The sequence below is a fragment of the Gossypium hirsutum genome, chromosome A11, assembly GCF_007990345.1.
Source record: "Gossypium hirsutum isolate 1008001.06 chromosome A11, Gossypium_hirsutum_v2.1, whole genome shotgun sequence".
Lineage (NCBI taxonomy): Eukaryota > Viridiplantae > Streptophyta > Magnoliopsida > Malvales > Malvaceae > Gossypium > Gossypium hirsutum.
Window position 1 is genome coordinate 10,003,293 of NC_053434.1, and position 18,305 is coordinate 10,021,597.

The following is an 18,305-nucleotide window of genomic DNA, read 5'->3' on the forward strand; positions in this document are numbered from 1 at the left end:
CAATAAATAAAAATGTAAATGAATATAAATATTTTTTTCATCATTTTTTTATATCAAAGACAATAAGAGATAATTTAATAACTGAATAAAAGAACATAGTTAGACAATTAACCAAATCACATCTTGACAAAAAAGGGAGTCAATAAAATAGGAAAAATTCTCAATGAATCAAAAAGAATGAGTTATGAGTTAAAATTAAGGGTATATTAAGAAACGGTTTATTAGGCTTAGAGTGGTTCAGTATAAAATTCTAGTGAAAGAGAGGTAAGTACACCTGTGATTTGATATACTGAGATGATAAAGTGAGCAAGAAAAGTGTATGCTCTAAAGGCTCAAAATCTCACAAAAATTATGGTTTGTGATATCAAACTTGCAAATTTCAAACTTCAAGGTAATACCTCAATTTAGGGAAACAACCTAGCAATTTTTAATTCTGAAAATAGACTCATCAAGCTTGATTCTCTGATGCCTTAAATTTTAAACAATCAATGCAAAATTACCTATGAATTTAATCTAAAACATATCAATAAAAATCACAAATCGATAAGAATTCATTCTAATAGTAACATGAGAAAATTACTGGAACACAAGACATAATTCAGGGATTTCCTAATGATCATAGAAATAACCTCTCCACACTTAAGATGTACATTGTCCTCAATGTAAAAAAATAGATAAACACAGTAGAAACAAAAAATATCATAAGAGAGGAAGAGAATTGAAACTGCCCTGAATATTGGATGAAATGCCCAGAATAGTGAAAAGTGGAATTGTAGATAAATATAGATGTAGGACATGATTCCGAGCAATTGATAAGAAAATAAACACAATGCTGAAGAAGATTAAAGGGTTACTCGATTATAAACAACCATAATAATTAAAAATACAGTTCAAAATATAAAATCAAAATAAGTCTAAAAAATAACCATAAACATAAAAATAGAAATAAAACTAAAACTAAAAATAAAAATAAAATAAAATAAAATAAAATAAAAATAAGTGATAAATGGACTCAATAGTCCTCATTGTCAGATGCATCAGCATCGTGAGTTGTCAGCGCTGGAGGAGTAATATGGAAATGCTGACAAATCTGCTACAATGTCGTGTCAATACTGTCGAACCTCTGAACGCAGTACTGACGGAAGCTAGTGAACTCCTCAGTGGATACTCTTCGGAAGCTAGCAACCGAATGAACAGGTCGGTGACTCAAAGGTGGAGGCTGTGGTGGGTCCTCGTGATAAGGAGGAACATCATCAGTAAAGTCCTTGGGTTCATTTCAGAATGAATCAATCTGTACTGAGGAAGATCTACTCCACGACTCCGCTCGATCATCCTCATGTGTATCATGCTCGAGATGCCCTGTGGGACATCTGGCTGACAAGTGTGAGTGTAGAGAACTGCTCCAGTGTGTCGAGGAGACCGAAGTGTCAAGCGAGGCGAGTTACGTAAGGGCCGAGACAGATGAGGCCCTTCCTATGGCGGTCAGTCTGATGGCAAAAGGCTAGAGCGATGAAGTATGCCAAATCAAATATATGCCCGTCCGCCATGCTCCATAAGAATAAGCGTTGTAACACTTCCTAACCCTTATCCGTCTCCGAAACAGGATTACGGGGCATTACCAGTCAGTACAGTTCATTTACGGTTATTAATTAAAATAATTATTTACACTTATCACAAATTTAACAAATTATCAAATAATTCAAATTTATACCAATTAAGCCAAATCCTATTATATGCCATTACCAAACCTAATTCAAAATATTTCATCAATACATTGACAATTCAAAATACACACACGTAAAATATCCTAGGTACATGCCATTACCAACTATTAACACGCTTTACCTCATTGAATTCGGGATCGGCCTGGAATGTTGATTCCACGTTCTAACTTTGACTTAACCTATATAGCTTTCCATGATTTATTCACAAGTCATTTCAACAATAATATTATTCACTTTTATCCAATATCATTCAGTAACGATCAATTGTTTAGTAACAGTCGATTATTTAGTAACAGTCATTTATTCAGTAACAGTTGTAATAGCCCAAATTTGACCGGGCCTTAAAACCAAAACAGAAACACAATAAATAAATAAATAAATGTTTGTTTATTTAAACAGTCCATGTTACAAAGCCCAAACCGTAGGCCCAAAACCGAAACAATTCAGCTAAGCCCGTTTACACCCTTGACCCAAACAACCATACCCAGCTATACCCTACGCCAAATATACTAAACTAGCCCAATATTTAATTGGCCCAATTAGCCTAACTTATTTTCAGTAGCAGAGAAACCCTAGCTAGGGTTCGCGCCGCAATCAGCCTAAGGGTTGCGCCTCTTCAACTCCCATTGTTTCAGCTGCCCTCCATCAGCGCCGTAACTCTGCCTCCGTGATTAGCGCACGAATCCACACCAGCACAGTCACTACCGGATTCCTCGATGATACCTGCGAGAAAAGGAAACAAACAGCAGATACGCGAAAAAAAACAAAGCAGAAATGGCAAGAAAATCATAATATATCAGTCAAAGATACAGAAGACATAGAATGGAAAGAAATCTAAGATTTCTTTCCCATAATATGTAAGGGACCAAGGCTATAAAGCCTTTCCTTTCACTTGTAAAAGTTACGTTCTGAAAAATACACATAAAGAAGTAATAAAAAATACAGAGGTTCATTACGAAAACAGCAGATTCAAAGGTTTTACTATTTTTATTCTCTATTATTTTCTTTCTTTTTTATTATATACATACATGTATTTTTAATACAACAAACGATCCAGAAACAGATTTTAAAAAAGCAAAGAGAAAACAGTTCATTTTTGAGTTGTAATACAGGAAAATACTTTTAAAAATAAAGAGGAGAAATTATACCTGTGATTTGCCTGGAAAGGGGAGAAATTTAGAACCTCCGACCACCATGTACGATGGCGCGTGAGGCGCGTGAACGATGGTCATCGGTCGTTGTTGGAACTCAGGCCAGAGGACGGAAAGGGGGTTTCAGAGTTTTTTGTTTTTTTTTTTAAAAAGGGTGTTAGAAATGAATTTTAAAATCAAAATTTAACTTATATAGGGCCTAAGATCCGACCCGATCCGACCCGGAGGGTCCGCGTGTTTTAAGAAAATGGGATAATTGTCCCTTTAGTCCTTTTGTCTTTTTATCTGTCAAATTAAGTTTATTGCAATTTTTAATTTTTGCCCATTATTTTTATTTTGATTTCTATATGATCCCTGACCTTTTTTTAAACACAGAATTAAAGCGCTGACGTTTTGGGAATAGGGTATTTTGCCCAATGAGTCCCTTTCGTTTTTCGCGCGTTTCAATTAAAACCTTAATCCAATGTTATTTCTTTTAAATTTGCCCTATAATTTTATTGAATTTCAAATCTAACCCTATATATTTATCATTATTATTATATATATATTTTACATTGTTATTTGTTTTATTTTTTTTAACCTTATTTTTTATGTTATATAATTAATTTATTATTTATTATGTATTATTTTTCATAAATTATTATTATTTTACATTATTATTTATATATTATTATATTATATATTTATTAATTATATTATATATTATTTATATATATATACCTTTATATTATACATTATAATTATATTATATATTATTATGTCATTTTTATATTATTATCCATTTTTATCTATATATTATTATCATTAAAGGTTTTAAACTTGTATTATATATTTATTTTTTATTTATATGTTAATAATTATTTTATTTATATTCTATTATTACACATTTTGAAGATATTATAATATTATAATTTGTATAATACGTAGATTTCATTATTAATTATTCATTTTAAACTTATATTTATATATTATAATTATTTCATTATAAATATAAATACTTTTACATATTTCATATTCTATACATTATTTTACTAAACCAATATCTTTTATATTTTTTTTATGTAATTATTATTCTTATAATTATTTTTTATTATATTATTAAATATCACATTTTATTATTTGTTTGTATTATACACATATTTTTTTAAACTTTTGTTTTTTTTATTATTATACAATATTTATTTTTACTTTAGTATTAATGTATTTTTGTTATGTTATATGTTATGTAATATCTTAGACTTTTATATTTTATGTTCAAATGCATATTATTTTTTTATGTACATTGATATATTGTATATCATGCATCATTTATGTGATTAAATATATGTTGAATTATATGTTTAGGGATTTTACCTATTTCTTCTTTAATATGTATTCCGTTTTATGTATATTTTTCTTATTTAAAAAATTGTCATATGTTTATTAGTGTATGATATTTATGCCGTTATGCTCTTACTTTCCTATCATTGTAACATGTTATCTCATATGTTATATTAATATGTACCTTCATGCATTGATTTAAAAAATGAGACTTCAAACTTTTCAAAAAATAAAAATAAAAAGGCAATGCTCGGTGTTTGGAAGCTTCGAGAAAAGTAGTGCCCTAACTTATTGGGTTGCGACTTTTCTCATTGAGTTCAAATAGTCAAGTACCATTCTAAGTTTTTAAGATTTTCAAAATACAAGCAATTGTCTTAGAATTTCAAAGCGTTGTGTCCTAACTTATTGGATGTGACGATTTGACGTTTCGAGATAGGGATTTCCAAAAGGTTAACTTAGTGTCAATGTTTTGATACGAGTGAACCCAAATTTTCAGAATCAAAGTATTTTAAAGAGGATTACATCTTAAATTTCTTTAAATTTCCGACATTAAAGACATTTGATAATCAATTAGGTACCAATTTTTTTTGGGCGTTACGAGGGTGCTAATCCTTCCTCGTACGTAACCGACTCCCGAACCCGTTCTTTTATTTCATGGACCAGAACTAATGATTTTAAAACAAAATGTTTTAAAGGTGATCCAATCACACCTAAAAAGATTTGTGGTGACTCCCGTTTTCATTTTTTTAAAATTGATTCCCATTTTACAAAACTCGATTTAAAAATGGTCTCGACAGCTTGGCGCTCCACTGGGGACTAATAAGAGAGTCAAGCCATATAATTGATTACCTTTTGTCTTAATGTCGAAAATTTGAAAAATTTTAAAATTCAATCCTCTTTGCATTACATGTGTTTGTATTATTGCATTTGTTATATATTCTGATACACATTGCATTTGCATGACCGTTGTGGTCACACCCTTAAGTGAGAGTGAGAAACTACGCCTTCGTGAGGTTTTCGCCTCCGTGCAGGATAGTGGATCACTTTCGGGATACATCCGTACCTATGGTTTCGTGAGATTTTCATCTCCGTGTAGCCATAGGGAAATGTATTCCCCTGAACTGAACTCGATTCAAATGAGCCTATAATGGGTGAGGATCGAGGAATCTGCTGGTTCAGGTACCTCAACTTTAGAACTAAAACCTCATATAGAAAAACCGTAAGAGCTCAACCTAGTTAGAATTATACTTTAGATATTACCCTTATAAATTATCGTTGAGATTTATTGATATCATGTGATACTAACTATTTCTTTTCTTTTGTTCGCATGTCATTTTGCATTTACAAAGGTATCGATTCACGGTCAGTTTCTAAGTTAGGAAGTTTTATTTTGGAGAACGGACTTCTTGATAGAGTGGAGGGCAATGCTAACGTCCATAGATGGTCTGAGCAAACTCAACTAGAAAAGGGGGACAGTATAACTATGGGATATGTGTCTGAGTTATCAGATTATACTCGTATTAGTGTCACACAGAATAATCTCCAAGAGCTTAAGGAAATTTGGGATCAGTGGGACAAAGAGACCAAGCAGTTATTCTATGGTAATTATGGAGACTTACCTTACTTACTTGATGTTCAGATAGACGAGCACTTATTCCGAGTCCTTGCTCAGTTTTGGAACCCGGCGTACAATTGCTTCACTTTTGGGGAAGTAGACATGGTACCTACTGTGGAGGAGTGCACGGCCTTGCTCCGTTGTCCCAGATTTCAGAATGATAGGATCTATTCTCGAGCTGCTTGTGTCCTTACCTTTTGGAAGAAATTGATGATTATTACGGGGATGAGCGAGCAGTGGACCACGGCCCGAATTAAGGAAAAGGGTGGGTGTAAGTGCATTTCGTGGGACACTTTGAAAGATTTGATTCTGACACACCCTGATGAGACGAAGAAGGTAGATGTTTTTGCCTTGAGTTTGTATGGATTGATGGTTTTCCCTAGGGCTTTGGGATATGTGGATGAGGCAACCACGGATCTTTTTCATCGACTCAGTAAAAAGGTCACTTCTGTCCCTGCAATTTTGGCGGAAACATTCAGATCTTTAGGTGCTTGTAGGAGGGCTGGTGCTGGCAGGTTTATAGGGTGTGCTCAGTTGCTTTTGGCTTGGTTCTACAGTCATTTTCAGTTAATAGATAGGGTGGTTTGTCGGGTTTTCTTTGAGGACTATTCACCGTTGAAAGATATAACAGCTTCAACTAGGAGAGTTGATGTTCAAGAAGAGAATTGGATAACGCTACTTCAGAACCTTCAGTCGAAAGATGTCGAGTGGAGGGCTCCGTAGATTATGCCTGGTGAGGTTCTTTATCGATGTGGCAGTTTTGATTGGGTACCCCTACTGGAAATTTGGGGTGCCATTGGTTATGCTCATTTGCTCATGCTGAGGCAGCATGGATTGAGACAGTTTGTACCAGCGACTCAGGGGTTGGCTCAAAGTGAGTTCGTATATAGAGGAGCCGATTACAAGAGGAAGGTTAGTGAAGTTTCTAGAGCTTGGAAAAAGACTTGTCGGTTGAAAGGAGTAGCTATTAGTCCTGCAACCACACCAGAATACATTGAATGGAGAGGCAGAAGGGTTAACGATAATATCCCTAAGCCAAGTGTAGAAGAAGCTCGACCGATGGAAGAATATCTGCAAGTAAGGCCCTCAGAGTCAGAAATTATGAAATAGGAGTTCGAGAGAAAGAACTTGGAGTTCGAGAAGAGGATAGCAAAGCTCAAAGAGGAAAAGATGTACTTGAGTTTGGACGTCGATGTTCAAAAGATGGAGCTCAAGAAAGAGAGAAAAGAAAATAGGAAGATTGAAGAAGATCGAGATGATCTAAAGGAACATTACAAAAGGGCACAATTATCCTTAAGAAGGGCGAGAGTAGGAGGATCTTCAGATCAGTTGCAGAAGGAGGTCTAAGAGGAAAAGGCTAGGGCCGAATATTGGGAGAGGAAGTTCCAAGAGATGCAGGTACAGAATTTGGCATTAGAAGAAGAAAATAAAGGGTTGAAGACTAGGGTAACTGAGCTTGGAAGATCCCTACATTGGCACCAAAACCATAACTCTACGGTCGAGTTAAAGGAGCTAAAAAGCAAAGTTGAGGATTTGAAAATGGTATTGCATGACGATGAACTTCGAGTTGAGCAGCTCGAGGCGCAGGAGGACTATTTGAAGGGAGAGCTTCATCAGGCAAGGGGACAGGTCAGAGAAAGGGATCATGTCATTGGTGAGGCCATAGCCCAGATTCGAGAGGTCGCCGAACATGTGCAAGACTTAGCAATTCAAGCTGATGTATTGAGTCTGATGTATTCATCATCGTCGGATGTAGGACGAGAGTTAGCCCTTTTATTAGATAGAGTTAAAGCTTTGGGCCTTAGGGCAAAAGCATATTTGTAATCCTCTTATATGTAAAGATATTCTTTTTCTAAATAAAATTTTCTAAATGAAGTTGAACCAGAATCGATATCCTTTTTGCATTCATGCATTTACATCTCATAGTATTTCATCATATCATTTGCATGCAAAGTTATAGAAAGACCCTGATTAGCTAAAGTTTACTTTAAATGGTAGAAAAGAAAATCTGGAAATCACACATCCTTACGGCACTCATACTAAAACTAAGAGCATGGATCAAAGGTTCGAGCAATTACAAAAAGACATGCAAGATCAAATGCAATAACAGTTGGCCAAAATGCAGAATAAAATGAGGGAGCAGATGCTAGAGGCTCAGAGAAACATGATGGCTGAAATGGCTCAGCTGCTAAGAACCACTGATAAAGGAAAAGCTCCCATGGCGATCACTGAAGAGGAGAATGAAGGTCCTCCTCCGGGTTTTACTTTGCCTCATGTGCCCCTGCAAACCGAGGCACCTCCTAGAAGGCCAACTGTCACTGTGAGGCCTCAACATGGGCCAGTGGATGCTGGAATCCCTGTAAATTTCCTATCTGGGTTGGGAAATAATTTAGGTGATAGCTCGATCAACCCTATTACTCCTGATTTGGATTTAATGGATAAGGAAAGAATGGCCACTGAATCCTCGAAACAATTGGAAGATCGTTGCAGGTGGTTAGAGGAGAAGTTTAGGGTTTTGAAAGGTGCTGGCAATTATCATGGGATTGATGCCAAAGACTTAAGTTTGGTTCCAGATTTGGTGCTTCCTCATAAATTTAAGATGCCAGAGTTTGAAAAGTACAACGGGACTACTTTCCCAGAGGCACACATAATGATGTTTTGTAAAAGAATGACTGGTTACGTGAATAACGATCAACTATCGATCCATTGTTTTCAGGACAGCCTAGTGGGAGCAGCGGCTAGGTGGTACAATTAGTTGATCCGTGCAAGAATCAGTTCATGGAGAGATTTCGCACAAGCTTTCATGCAACAGTATAACCATGTGACTGATATGACGCCAGATAGGATCACACTTCAAAATATGGAGAAAAAGCCTAATGAAAGTTTAGGCAATATGCACAACGATGGAGGGAGGTGGCAATGCAAGTACAACTACCATTGTTGGAAAAAGGAAACCACCATGTTATTTATTAATACTTTGAAGGCACCATTCATTACTCATATGATTGGAAGCACCAAGAAAAGTTTCGCGGATATAGTTATGGCAGGTGAGATGATTGAGAATTCTGTGAGGGGTGGTAAAATCGAAGGGGAAGTGGCTAAAAGATCGGCCCTAAGGAGAAAAGACAATGAGGTGAACAACATGAACAGTTTCAACTCTAGGGTAATCACAGTTGGACAACCTAAAGCAGCTATGGGTGAGCAACAAAGTACTCAAAGACAGGAATCGGGTACAAGACAGAATTCGGAGAGGATGCAATTCACTCCTATCCCTGTGACATATCGTGAGCTTTATCAAAGCTTATACGATGCACATGCCATTGCTCCGTTTCACTTAAAATCACTGCAGCCACCGTACCCCAAATGGTATGATGCAAATGCTAAATGCGAATATCACGCGGGAATATCGGGGCATTCAATTGAAAATTGCACTGGGTTCAAGAAGGTCATGGAAAGGCTCATCAAAATGGGGGTTGTGAAATTTGATAGTACCCCTAATACTGAAAATTCGTTACCGGATCATGGTAATCAAGGAGTGAATGCCATTGATGAAACAAAGAAAGGAAAAGTCAAGGAAGATATTGCTGAGGTGAAGACATCTATGAAAGTAATATGGAAGGAGATGGTGAAGAGAGGTATGCTGACCTCTAGAAAAGGAAGAGAAGGAATAGAGAACCATTGTGAATTCCATGGAGAGGTGGGTCATATGATCCAAAATCGTAAAGAATTCAAGGCTATGGTACAAGGCCATATGGTTAACAAAGAACTACAGGTTTCTGAGGGTAGTTCTTGTGAAGGACAAATATGTGTGCTGGGGAATGAACGAAAAAGAACCAGCCAACCAAGAATTATTATTATCTTTCCAAGGAATAATGAGGTGGGGTCGCAAACTAGGCCCAAAATAGTCATTCATAAACCCAATCCTTTCCCTTACAAGGATGACAAGAGGGTGCCATGGAGCTATGAATGCAATATAACAATACCTGAGGTGAAGAGTATAGCTAGCGTGGCCAGGGGCACGCAAAATGAAGGTTCCCATACACGAAGTGGGAAACGTTATGACGGGGGGAATATCAGAGTGGAGCCCGCAAAGACGAAAAATGCCGAGGCTGAAAAGGAAAAGGAGACTGAAGTACCCATCAATGAGCCGGTAAAGGAGGAAGAAGCTAAGGATTTTTTAAAATTCCTGAAACATAGCGAGTATGGCGTGGTAGAGCAGTTGCGCAAGCAGCCGGCACGTATATCAGTATTAACCCTACTCTTAAGTTCTGAGGTGCATCGAGATGCGTTGTTAAAAGTGCTTAATGAAACATATGTCACCCATGACATATCCGTTAACAAGCTGGACCGGTTAGTAAACAATATCAGTGTTGACAATTTCATCTATTTTAATGATGATGAAATTCCACCTGGGGGCATAGGGTCGACCAAAGCCCTACACATCACTACTCGGTGCAAAGGATACACACTTCCAAGTGTACTCGTGGATAATGGGTCTGCTTTTAACGTCCTGTCGCTATTCACCTTGAACAGATTACCCATTGACAGTTCACATATGAAAACATGTCATAACGTGGTAAAAGCCTTCGATCGAACTGAAAGGAAAGTAATGGGACGAATTGACATCCCTCTGGAGATTGGGTCGAATACGTATGAAGTTGATTTTCTAGTGATGGATATCAAACCCTCCTACAATTGTTTATTAGGGAGACCATGGATACACTCAGCAGGAGCGGTGCCCTCTTCATTGCACCAAAAATTGAAGTTAGTGACAGATGGACGCTTAATAATCATTAACGCGGAAGAGGATATCATAGCAGAAGTCACCAGCAAGGCCCCTTATGTTGAGGCCAATGAAGAGGCTATCGAGTGTTCTTTTCGCTCTTTAGAAATCATTAATGCCACCTTCATTTTGGAAGGAAGCGAGGTGCCGGTACCCAAAATGTCTAGAGCCACGAGGATGGCCCTGTAAATGATGATAGGGAAAGGAGCATTGCCGGGAAAAGGGCTAGGAAGACAGTTGCAAGGAGGGGTTCAAATCCCAAAACTGATTGAGAAGAAGGACCGCTTTGGCTTGGGCTTCAAGCCAGACCACAAGCACAAGAGGCAGGAAATAGAGAAGCGCCAAACGAGAAGAAATGCGCGTTTGAATGGAAGAGAAGTGGAGTGGGAACCGATGACATTCCCACCTATATCCAAATCCTTTAGGTCAGGAGGATTGCTGATAGAGGAAAGTCATCAACTTAATGCTGTACATAATGAAGGATCGGAGCAAGGAAACCTTGAGGGCATTCGCCCTTACGAATCGGGAAGTTCTCTGAATAATTGGACCGCGGAGGACCTTCCTGTAGTCTTTAGAAACTTTTCAGAGTAATTCTCGAAACATGTTTGTTACTCTAGGCCCTAGGAGTAGTAAGATTTTGTTTGTGAAAAAGGTCTATGTTCATCTATAATTATTTAAATAAAACATAACTTTTATCAATTTAAACGAGTATTGTTTCATTTTTATCAACCAATATTCCTTTAAATTCTGGCAATTCTTATTCTTTTATTCATAGCACATAAACAATCATTCTTAGATTCATTTATTCTTTGTATATTCTTTCATACCCCCACAGGTCCCTAGATATCAATGATATGAATGCTGATACTGCAGCTCCTAATTTCTCTGGCGAGCAAAACATGTGTTTAGAGGAACCTCAGGATTTTGAAGATGTTAAGATTGTGACATTTCTCTCGATCTGTTAAGAATGGTAAAGCAAGAGGAGAAACAAATCATGCCACATGAGAAAGAGGCAATAGAGAATATAACCCTAGAGGAAGGGAAAGAGTTGAAAATCGGAACCCTAATTAGCGAGGATACAAGACATGGTCTGGTTGAGTTACTTCGAGAGTTCAAAGATATTTTCCCCTGTTCATATCAGGATATGCCCGGATGAGTACCGACATTGCGGTATATTGACTTTCGATAAGATAGGATTGTAAGCCAGTCCAACAGAAGTTACGAAGAATGAGGCCAGATATCATTTTGAAAATAAAGGATGAAGTCAAGAAGCAGTTCGATGCAGAATTCTTGCAAGAAGTGAAGTACTCTGAATGGGTAGCTAACATTGTGCCTGTTTCTAAGAAGGATGGGAAATTGCGAATGTGTGTTGATTACAGAGATCCGAACAAAGCAAGCCCAAAGGATAATTTTCCTTTACCACACATTGACACTTTGGTGGACAACACAGCAGGATATTCGTTGTTCTCCTTCATGGATAGTTTCTCAGGATACAATCAAATAAAGATGCATCTAGAGGACATGGATAAAACCGCCTTCATAACCTTATGGGGTACTTTTTGCTACAAAGTAATGCCGTTTAGATTAAAGAACGCAGGGGCAACGTACCAAAGGGCCATGGTGAACTTGTTCCACGATATGATGCATAAGGATATTGAGGTATATGTTAATGATATGATTGCCAAGTCGCGTACAGAAAAAGAACATATTGAGGTTTTGAGAAGATTGTTCTTGAGGCTGAGAAAGTTTCAGTTGAGCATGTCCAGGCCATGTGGGTTACATGGCCATATTGCCAGGCCGTGTAACTCGCTATCGCACACCTGTTACGCCACACGACTAAGGACACGCCAGTGTGTCCAGGCCATGTAGGTCAAAAACCTGCATTTTTTATTAGTCAATTTTAGATAAATACCATGAAATGAAAATAAGGAAATTAGCGGTGTTAACACTCGGGTTGCCTCCCGAGAAGTGCTTATTTAAAGTTTAAGCTAGACTTACTTGTACACACGATTACGAAGGTTCGCGGAGCTAAAGCTCCTTTCTATCATTTCTAAAATCCTCACCACTATAAAGTTTAAGTTGATGATTGTTTACCTTGAATGTACCATATTCTAGATGAGTTACCTCTATCGTATTGTAGGGAAAAACGATTTGTACTACGAATGGACCTGACCATTTATATATTTATATTAAGTTTATATTAAGTATGGCATTAAAAATTAGAAAAAAATTCTAGTTTTTCTAAATTCGAGTTTATAATTCATATTAATTATGAACAACTAATAGATAGTAAATAGATAAGATCTAATAGTTTGCTAAATCCCTATGGATACCAAATTTCTATTATTTGGGCCCGCTTAGCTCAGAGGTTAGAGCATCGCATTACAGAGCCTTGAATTATATAAAAGGACAAAATCTCCAGCTAAAAATTGTTTGGGTTGCTTCAAACGAGCATCATGGCGTCACTTTGTCGCTTTTTTATATAATCGCGAGTTCTCATAAGCATCCACTCGCCACTCGTCTAACTCGTTCGGCTGTATCAATCTCTTTTTACCTACAAGTTTGAGATCATAGTTTAGGAATTTTATAACCCAGAATGCTTTGTGCTCTAATTCAAATGGTAAATGACAACTTTCTCCATAAACAAGTTTGTAAGGAGATGTTCCTATGGGTGTTTTAAAAGTAGTTCTATAGGCCCATAAAGCATCATCTACTTTCATCGCCCAATCCTTCCTATTTGATTCTACGGTTTTCTCTAGGATGTGTTTAAGCTCTCGATTTGCGACTTCAACTTGTCCACTGGTTTGAGGTTGATAAGAGGTAGTTATCCTAAGATGGACTCCATACTTCTTAAGAACTTTATCAAATTGAGCGTTACAAAAATGCATACCATTATCACTAATAATTGTTCTAGGTGTTTCGAATCGAGAAAAGAGCTTCTTGAGAAATCTAACTACCACTCTATCATCATTAGTAGGTAAAGCCTGAGCTTCTACCCATTTTGACATGTAATCGATCATTACTAAGATATATTTATTACCAAACGAGCTAGGGAATGGACCTATAAAGTCGATGCCCATACATCAAATATTTCACATGAGAGCATATACGTTTGAGGCATTTCATGACGTTTATAAATATTACATGTTCTCTGGCATCTATCACAAGAAGTAACATACCTATTTGCACTTTGAATAGTGTGGGCCAATAAAAACCTGATTCAAGTGTTTTATGTGTTCTCCTATTCCAACTGTAATGTCTTTCTATTGGTCCTAAGTGGCAGTGTTTCAAGATCTTACTCGCTTCTGATTTTGTAACACATCTTTAAATTACTTGATTTGCACATACACGAAAAAAAAGGTTCCTTCCAAAAATAATTTTTCACATCGACAAAGAATCGTTTCTTTTGATGATGTGTCAACCCTTTTGGTAGGACGCTAGCAGCTAGGTAATTCACAATATCTGCAAACCAAGGAACTTTTGAGTCAGTTATAACCAAAAGTTGTTCCTCGGGAAACGAGTCATTCATCTCATTCTCATCAAGCTCCTAGAGATGTGAATTCTCTAACCTGGAAAGGTGATCTGCTGCAAGATTTTCAGCTCCTTTCTTATCCTGGATTTCAAAATCGAATTCTTGCAATAATAAAATACATATTATAAGTCAAGGTTTTGTATCTGATTTAGTGAGGAGATAATGAAGAGCCGAATGGTCAGTGTAAACGACAACTTTAGATAATATTAAATATGACCTAAATTTATCGGATACAAAAACCACATCTAGCAATTCTTTTTCTGTAGTAGTGTAGTTTTCTTGTGTAGCTGTCAATATTTTGCTAGCATAATAGATCTGCTGAAAATGTTTATCTCTTCGCTGTCTAAAAACTGCACCTACTGCAAAATCACTCGTATCACACATTAGTTCAAAGGGTAAATTTTAATCAGGTGTAACTACAATCGGAGCATTAGTTAATTTTTCTTTAAGAGTATTAAATGCTTCTAAACATTCCTGACTAAAATCGAAAGGCACATCTTTTTCTAACAAGTTCGTTAAAGGCTTAGATATTTTAGAAAATTTTTTAATAAATCTTCTATAGAATCCAGCATGCCCTAAAAAGCTTCAAATAGCCTTAACTAAACTAAAGGGAGGTAATTTTTCAATGGTTTCAATTTTCACTCCATCAACCTCAATCCCTTTGCTACAAATTTTATAACCTAACACAATCCCTTCTCGAACTATGAAGTGACATTTTTCCCAATTAAGTACAAGGTTCATTTCCTCATATCTCATTAGGACTTGTTTTAAAATTTTAAGACAAAGATGGGAAGAATTACTGAATACCGAGAAGTCATCCATAAAAACCTCCATAATATCTTCTACGAGTTCATCAAAAATGGCCAACATGCAGCGCTGAAAAGTAGCAAGAGCATTACATAATCTAAAAGGCGTTCTTTGGTAAGAAAACATACCATATGGACATGTAAATGTCATTTTTTCTTGGTCCTCGGAGCTATCGAGATTTGGAAGTAGCCAGAGAGTCCATCTAGGAAACAATAATACATATGTCCAGATAATCTTTCCAACATTTGATCAATGAATGGCAAATGAAAGTGATCTTTTCTTGTGGCATCGTTCAACTTCCTATAGTCAATGCAAACTCTCCATCCTGTGACTGTTCTTGTTGGAATCAACTCATTCTTCTCATTTGCTACAACAGTCATGCCTCCCTTCTTAGGAACAACATACACAGAACTTACCCAAGTACTGTTAGAAATGGGATAACTAACCCCAACATCTAGAAGTTTAATTACCTCAGCCTTAACGACTTCTTTCATGTTAGGATTCAATCGTCTTTGAGCTTACACACATGGCTTGTATTCATCTTCCATTAAAATTTTATGGGTGCAAAAAGGACTGATCCCTCTAATTTCAGAAATCTTTCAAGCTATGGCTTTTTTATGCTCCTTCAATACTTATAGTAGCTTATCTTTCTCATTTGGCTGTAAATCTGACGCAATAATCACTGGTAATATGGAATTATTTCCAAGAAACGTATATTCTAAATGATTTGATAATTGCTTCAGTTCCAATTTGGGAGGTTCTTCAATAGAGGGTTTTAACTTCAATTCATCATTTACCTCAATACTCTTATAACTCCGATGTCCTAGTGAAGACTCATTAGAATCTAAATCAACTTTTGTCTTACCTATCACAGTATTATCATTATCTACATCCTCTCATTGAACAAGACACAGTTCCAACGTGTCCTTATGAACAATTTTTTGTAAAGAATCTTGAATAACATGATCAATAGAATAAAAAAATAACAGGAATCATCTTTTTCTCTAGAAAATCTCATGACATCATAGATTTTAGAAATAATTTCTTCGTCACCTACCTTAAGCACAAGTTTACCATCACCCACATCAATAACAGCTCTAACAGTGGCTAAAAATGGGTGACCTAAAATTAAAGGTACCTCAACGTCCTCATCTATGTCAAGCACAACAAAATCAACAGGAAATATGAATTTATCTACTTTTTCAAGCACATCTTCAATAATATCCCTAGGATATTTAACCGATCTGTTAGCTAATTGAATACTCATCCTAGTAGGTTTTCGTTCCCCAAGACCAAGCTGCGTGAACATTTTATAAGGTATCAAATTAATGCTAGCACCTAGATCAGCTAATGCTTTCTCAATATTTAAATTACCAATTAAACAGGAAATAGTAGAACTTCTTGGATATTTCATTTTGGTTGGTAGTTTATTTTGAAGAATAGCTGAACATTATTCGTTGAGTTCCACAGTAGATAGCTCTTCAAACTTTATTTTATTTATTAATAGCTCTTTCAAAAATTTTGCATATGTAGCCATCTGAGAAATAACTTCAACAAAAGGTAAGCTAATATGCAACTGTTTAAAAAGTTCAAGAAATTTACCTAATTGTGCAACAATGCGGTCTTTCTTCAACTTTGCTAGATATAGGATTGGTGGTTTATATTCCTTAAGTACCAGTGTCTCGCTCACTTTGGGTTTTATTCCCTCGTCCTTTTCCTTATCAGATTCCTATGGCAGCTTCTTTTCAGGTTCAGTTAACACTTTTCCATTCCTTAGTGCAACTACTTTCACATGCTCTTTTGGATTGGGTTCAGTGTTACTAGGTAAAAAAATTTTTTGCCTTTCTGAAACTAATTTAGCAAGCTACCTAATTTGATTTTCAAGCCCTTGAATTGACGCTTGCTGATTTTTTAAGGCCATCTCAGTGTTTTGAAAATGGGTCTCTGACACCAAAATAAATTTTGCCAACATCTCTTCAAGGTTCGGTTTCTTTTCTTGCTGATAAGGTTGTTGTTGTTGAAAACCTAGAGGGGGTTGTGGTTTTTGATTCCCTTGACCTCCCCATGAGAAATTTGGGTGGTTCCTCCATCCTGCATTGTAAGTGTTACTGTAAGGATTATTTTGAGGTCTAAGATTATTACCCATATAATTTAATTGCTCATTCTCCATGCTAAGACCATAGGGTGAATATTCTGAATTATTCGTTCCACCTCTATTTGCATCGCATTGCATCACAGATGTACCTGTGTAGAAACACATAAACCATCAATCTTTTTATTCAAAAGTTCTACCTGGTTTGATAACATGGTGACTGCATCAACGTTAAAAACACCAGCTGCTTTCATTGGCTTTGTCCTCATGGCTTACCACTGATAATTATTTAGTGATATTTCTTTTATAAACTCGTAAGCCTCTTCAGGTGTTTTGTTATTCAGAGTCCCACCGGCGGCTGCATCGACCAATTGCTTAGTTGGGGGGTTCAAACTGTTGTAAAAAGTTTGAACCTATAGCCATAGAGGTAACCCATGGTGAGGGCACATTCTCAATAAATCCTTATATCTCTCTCATGCATCATATAGGGTCTCTAAATCCATTTGCACGAAGGAAGAGATATCATTCCTCAGCTTGGTTATCTTAGCCGGTGGAAAATACTTTAACAAAAATTTTTCTGTCATTTACTCCCAAGTAGTGATAGAACCTCATGGTAAAGAGTTTAACCACTGTTTAGCCTTATTCCTCAATGAGAAGGGAAACAACCGAAGGCGAATGACATCATCAGAAATACCATTAATCTTAAAATTGTCACAGACTTTTAGGAAATTAGTCAAATGAGTATTTGGGTCTTCATCCTTCAAACCATCAAACTGAACAAACTGTTGAATCATTTGAATATTGTTGGGTTTCAGTTCAAAATTATTTGTAGCAATAGCAGGTCTAACAATACTCGGTTCAACCCCATTTAAATTGGGCTTGGTATAATCGTACATAGTACGATCAGCAGGATTTGAATTTGCAGGATTCACAGGAAGTAGCTGATTATTCTGATTTTCTACCATCTCCTCAGTATTAATAACTTTCTCATGCTCTTCTACTATACTTTGTCGGCTCTGCCTTGCTTCTCTACCGTTTCTGCAAGCTGTACTGTCAATCTCACTGTCTAAAAATAGCGGTCCTGACAGGTTTCTTCTAGTCATAAACTAAAGGAACCTGTCAGAAACAAATAAAAGAAAAGTTAGTAATTTAAAATAAAAAATAAAATGCAATAAAAATAAAAATGGCTAAATTAATAAAAATTAATTGTTCCTAATATCTTAGTCCCCGACAATGGCGCCAAAAACTTGATGAGGTCACGAACTAACTAAAATACGACAA

General features: G+C 36.4%; 1 protein-coding gene and 1 non-coding gene across 2 annotated transcripts; one reads left to right on the forward strand and one right to left on the reverse strand.

Annotated features, from left to right (window-relative positions):
- Nucleotides 1-14,030: 14,030 nt before the first annotated feature.
- On the reverse strand, nt 14,031-15,426 carry LOC107923569 (uncharacterized). The gene is made up of 4 exons (XM_016853754.1): nt 15,250-15,426; nt 14,933-15,001; nt 14,163-14,206; nt 14,031-14,055 (listed from the first exon to the last, which is right to left on the reverse strand). The coding sequence occupies exons 1-4, from the start codon at nt 15,424-15,426 to the stop codon at nt 14,031-14,033; spliced, it is 315 nt and encodes a 104-aa protein (XP_016709243.1).
- A 2,027-nt stretch (nt 15,427-17,453) lies between these two features.
- On the forward strand, nt 17,454-17,560 carry LOC121210742 (small nucleolar RNA R71). Its single transcript, XR_005905856.1, has one exon. It is a non-coding gene; the product is annotated as a small nucleolar RNA R71 (small nucleolar RNA).
- Nucleotides 17,561-18,305: the final 745 nt, after the last annotated feature.

Excerpts from the sequence above, each read along its gene's own strand:
- LOC107923569 (XM_016853754.1), bottom strand. The coding sequence starts at position 15,426 with ATGAAAGAAGTCGTTAAGGCTGAGGTAATTAAACTTCTAGATGTTGGG. Across the intron at positions 14,207-14,932 it reads TTTTTATGGATGACTTCTCG|GATAAGAAAGGAGCTGAAAA; the intron begins GTATTCAGTAAT and ends TTTGAAATCCAG. Across the intron at positions 14,056-14,162 it reads GCAGCAGATCACCTTTCCAG|ATATTGTGAATTACCTAGCT; the intron begins GTTAGAGAATTC and ends CTTGGTTTGCAG.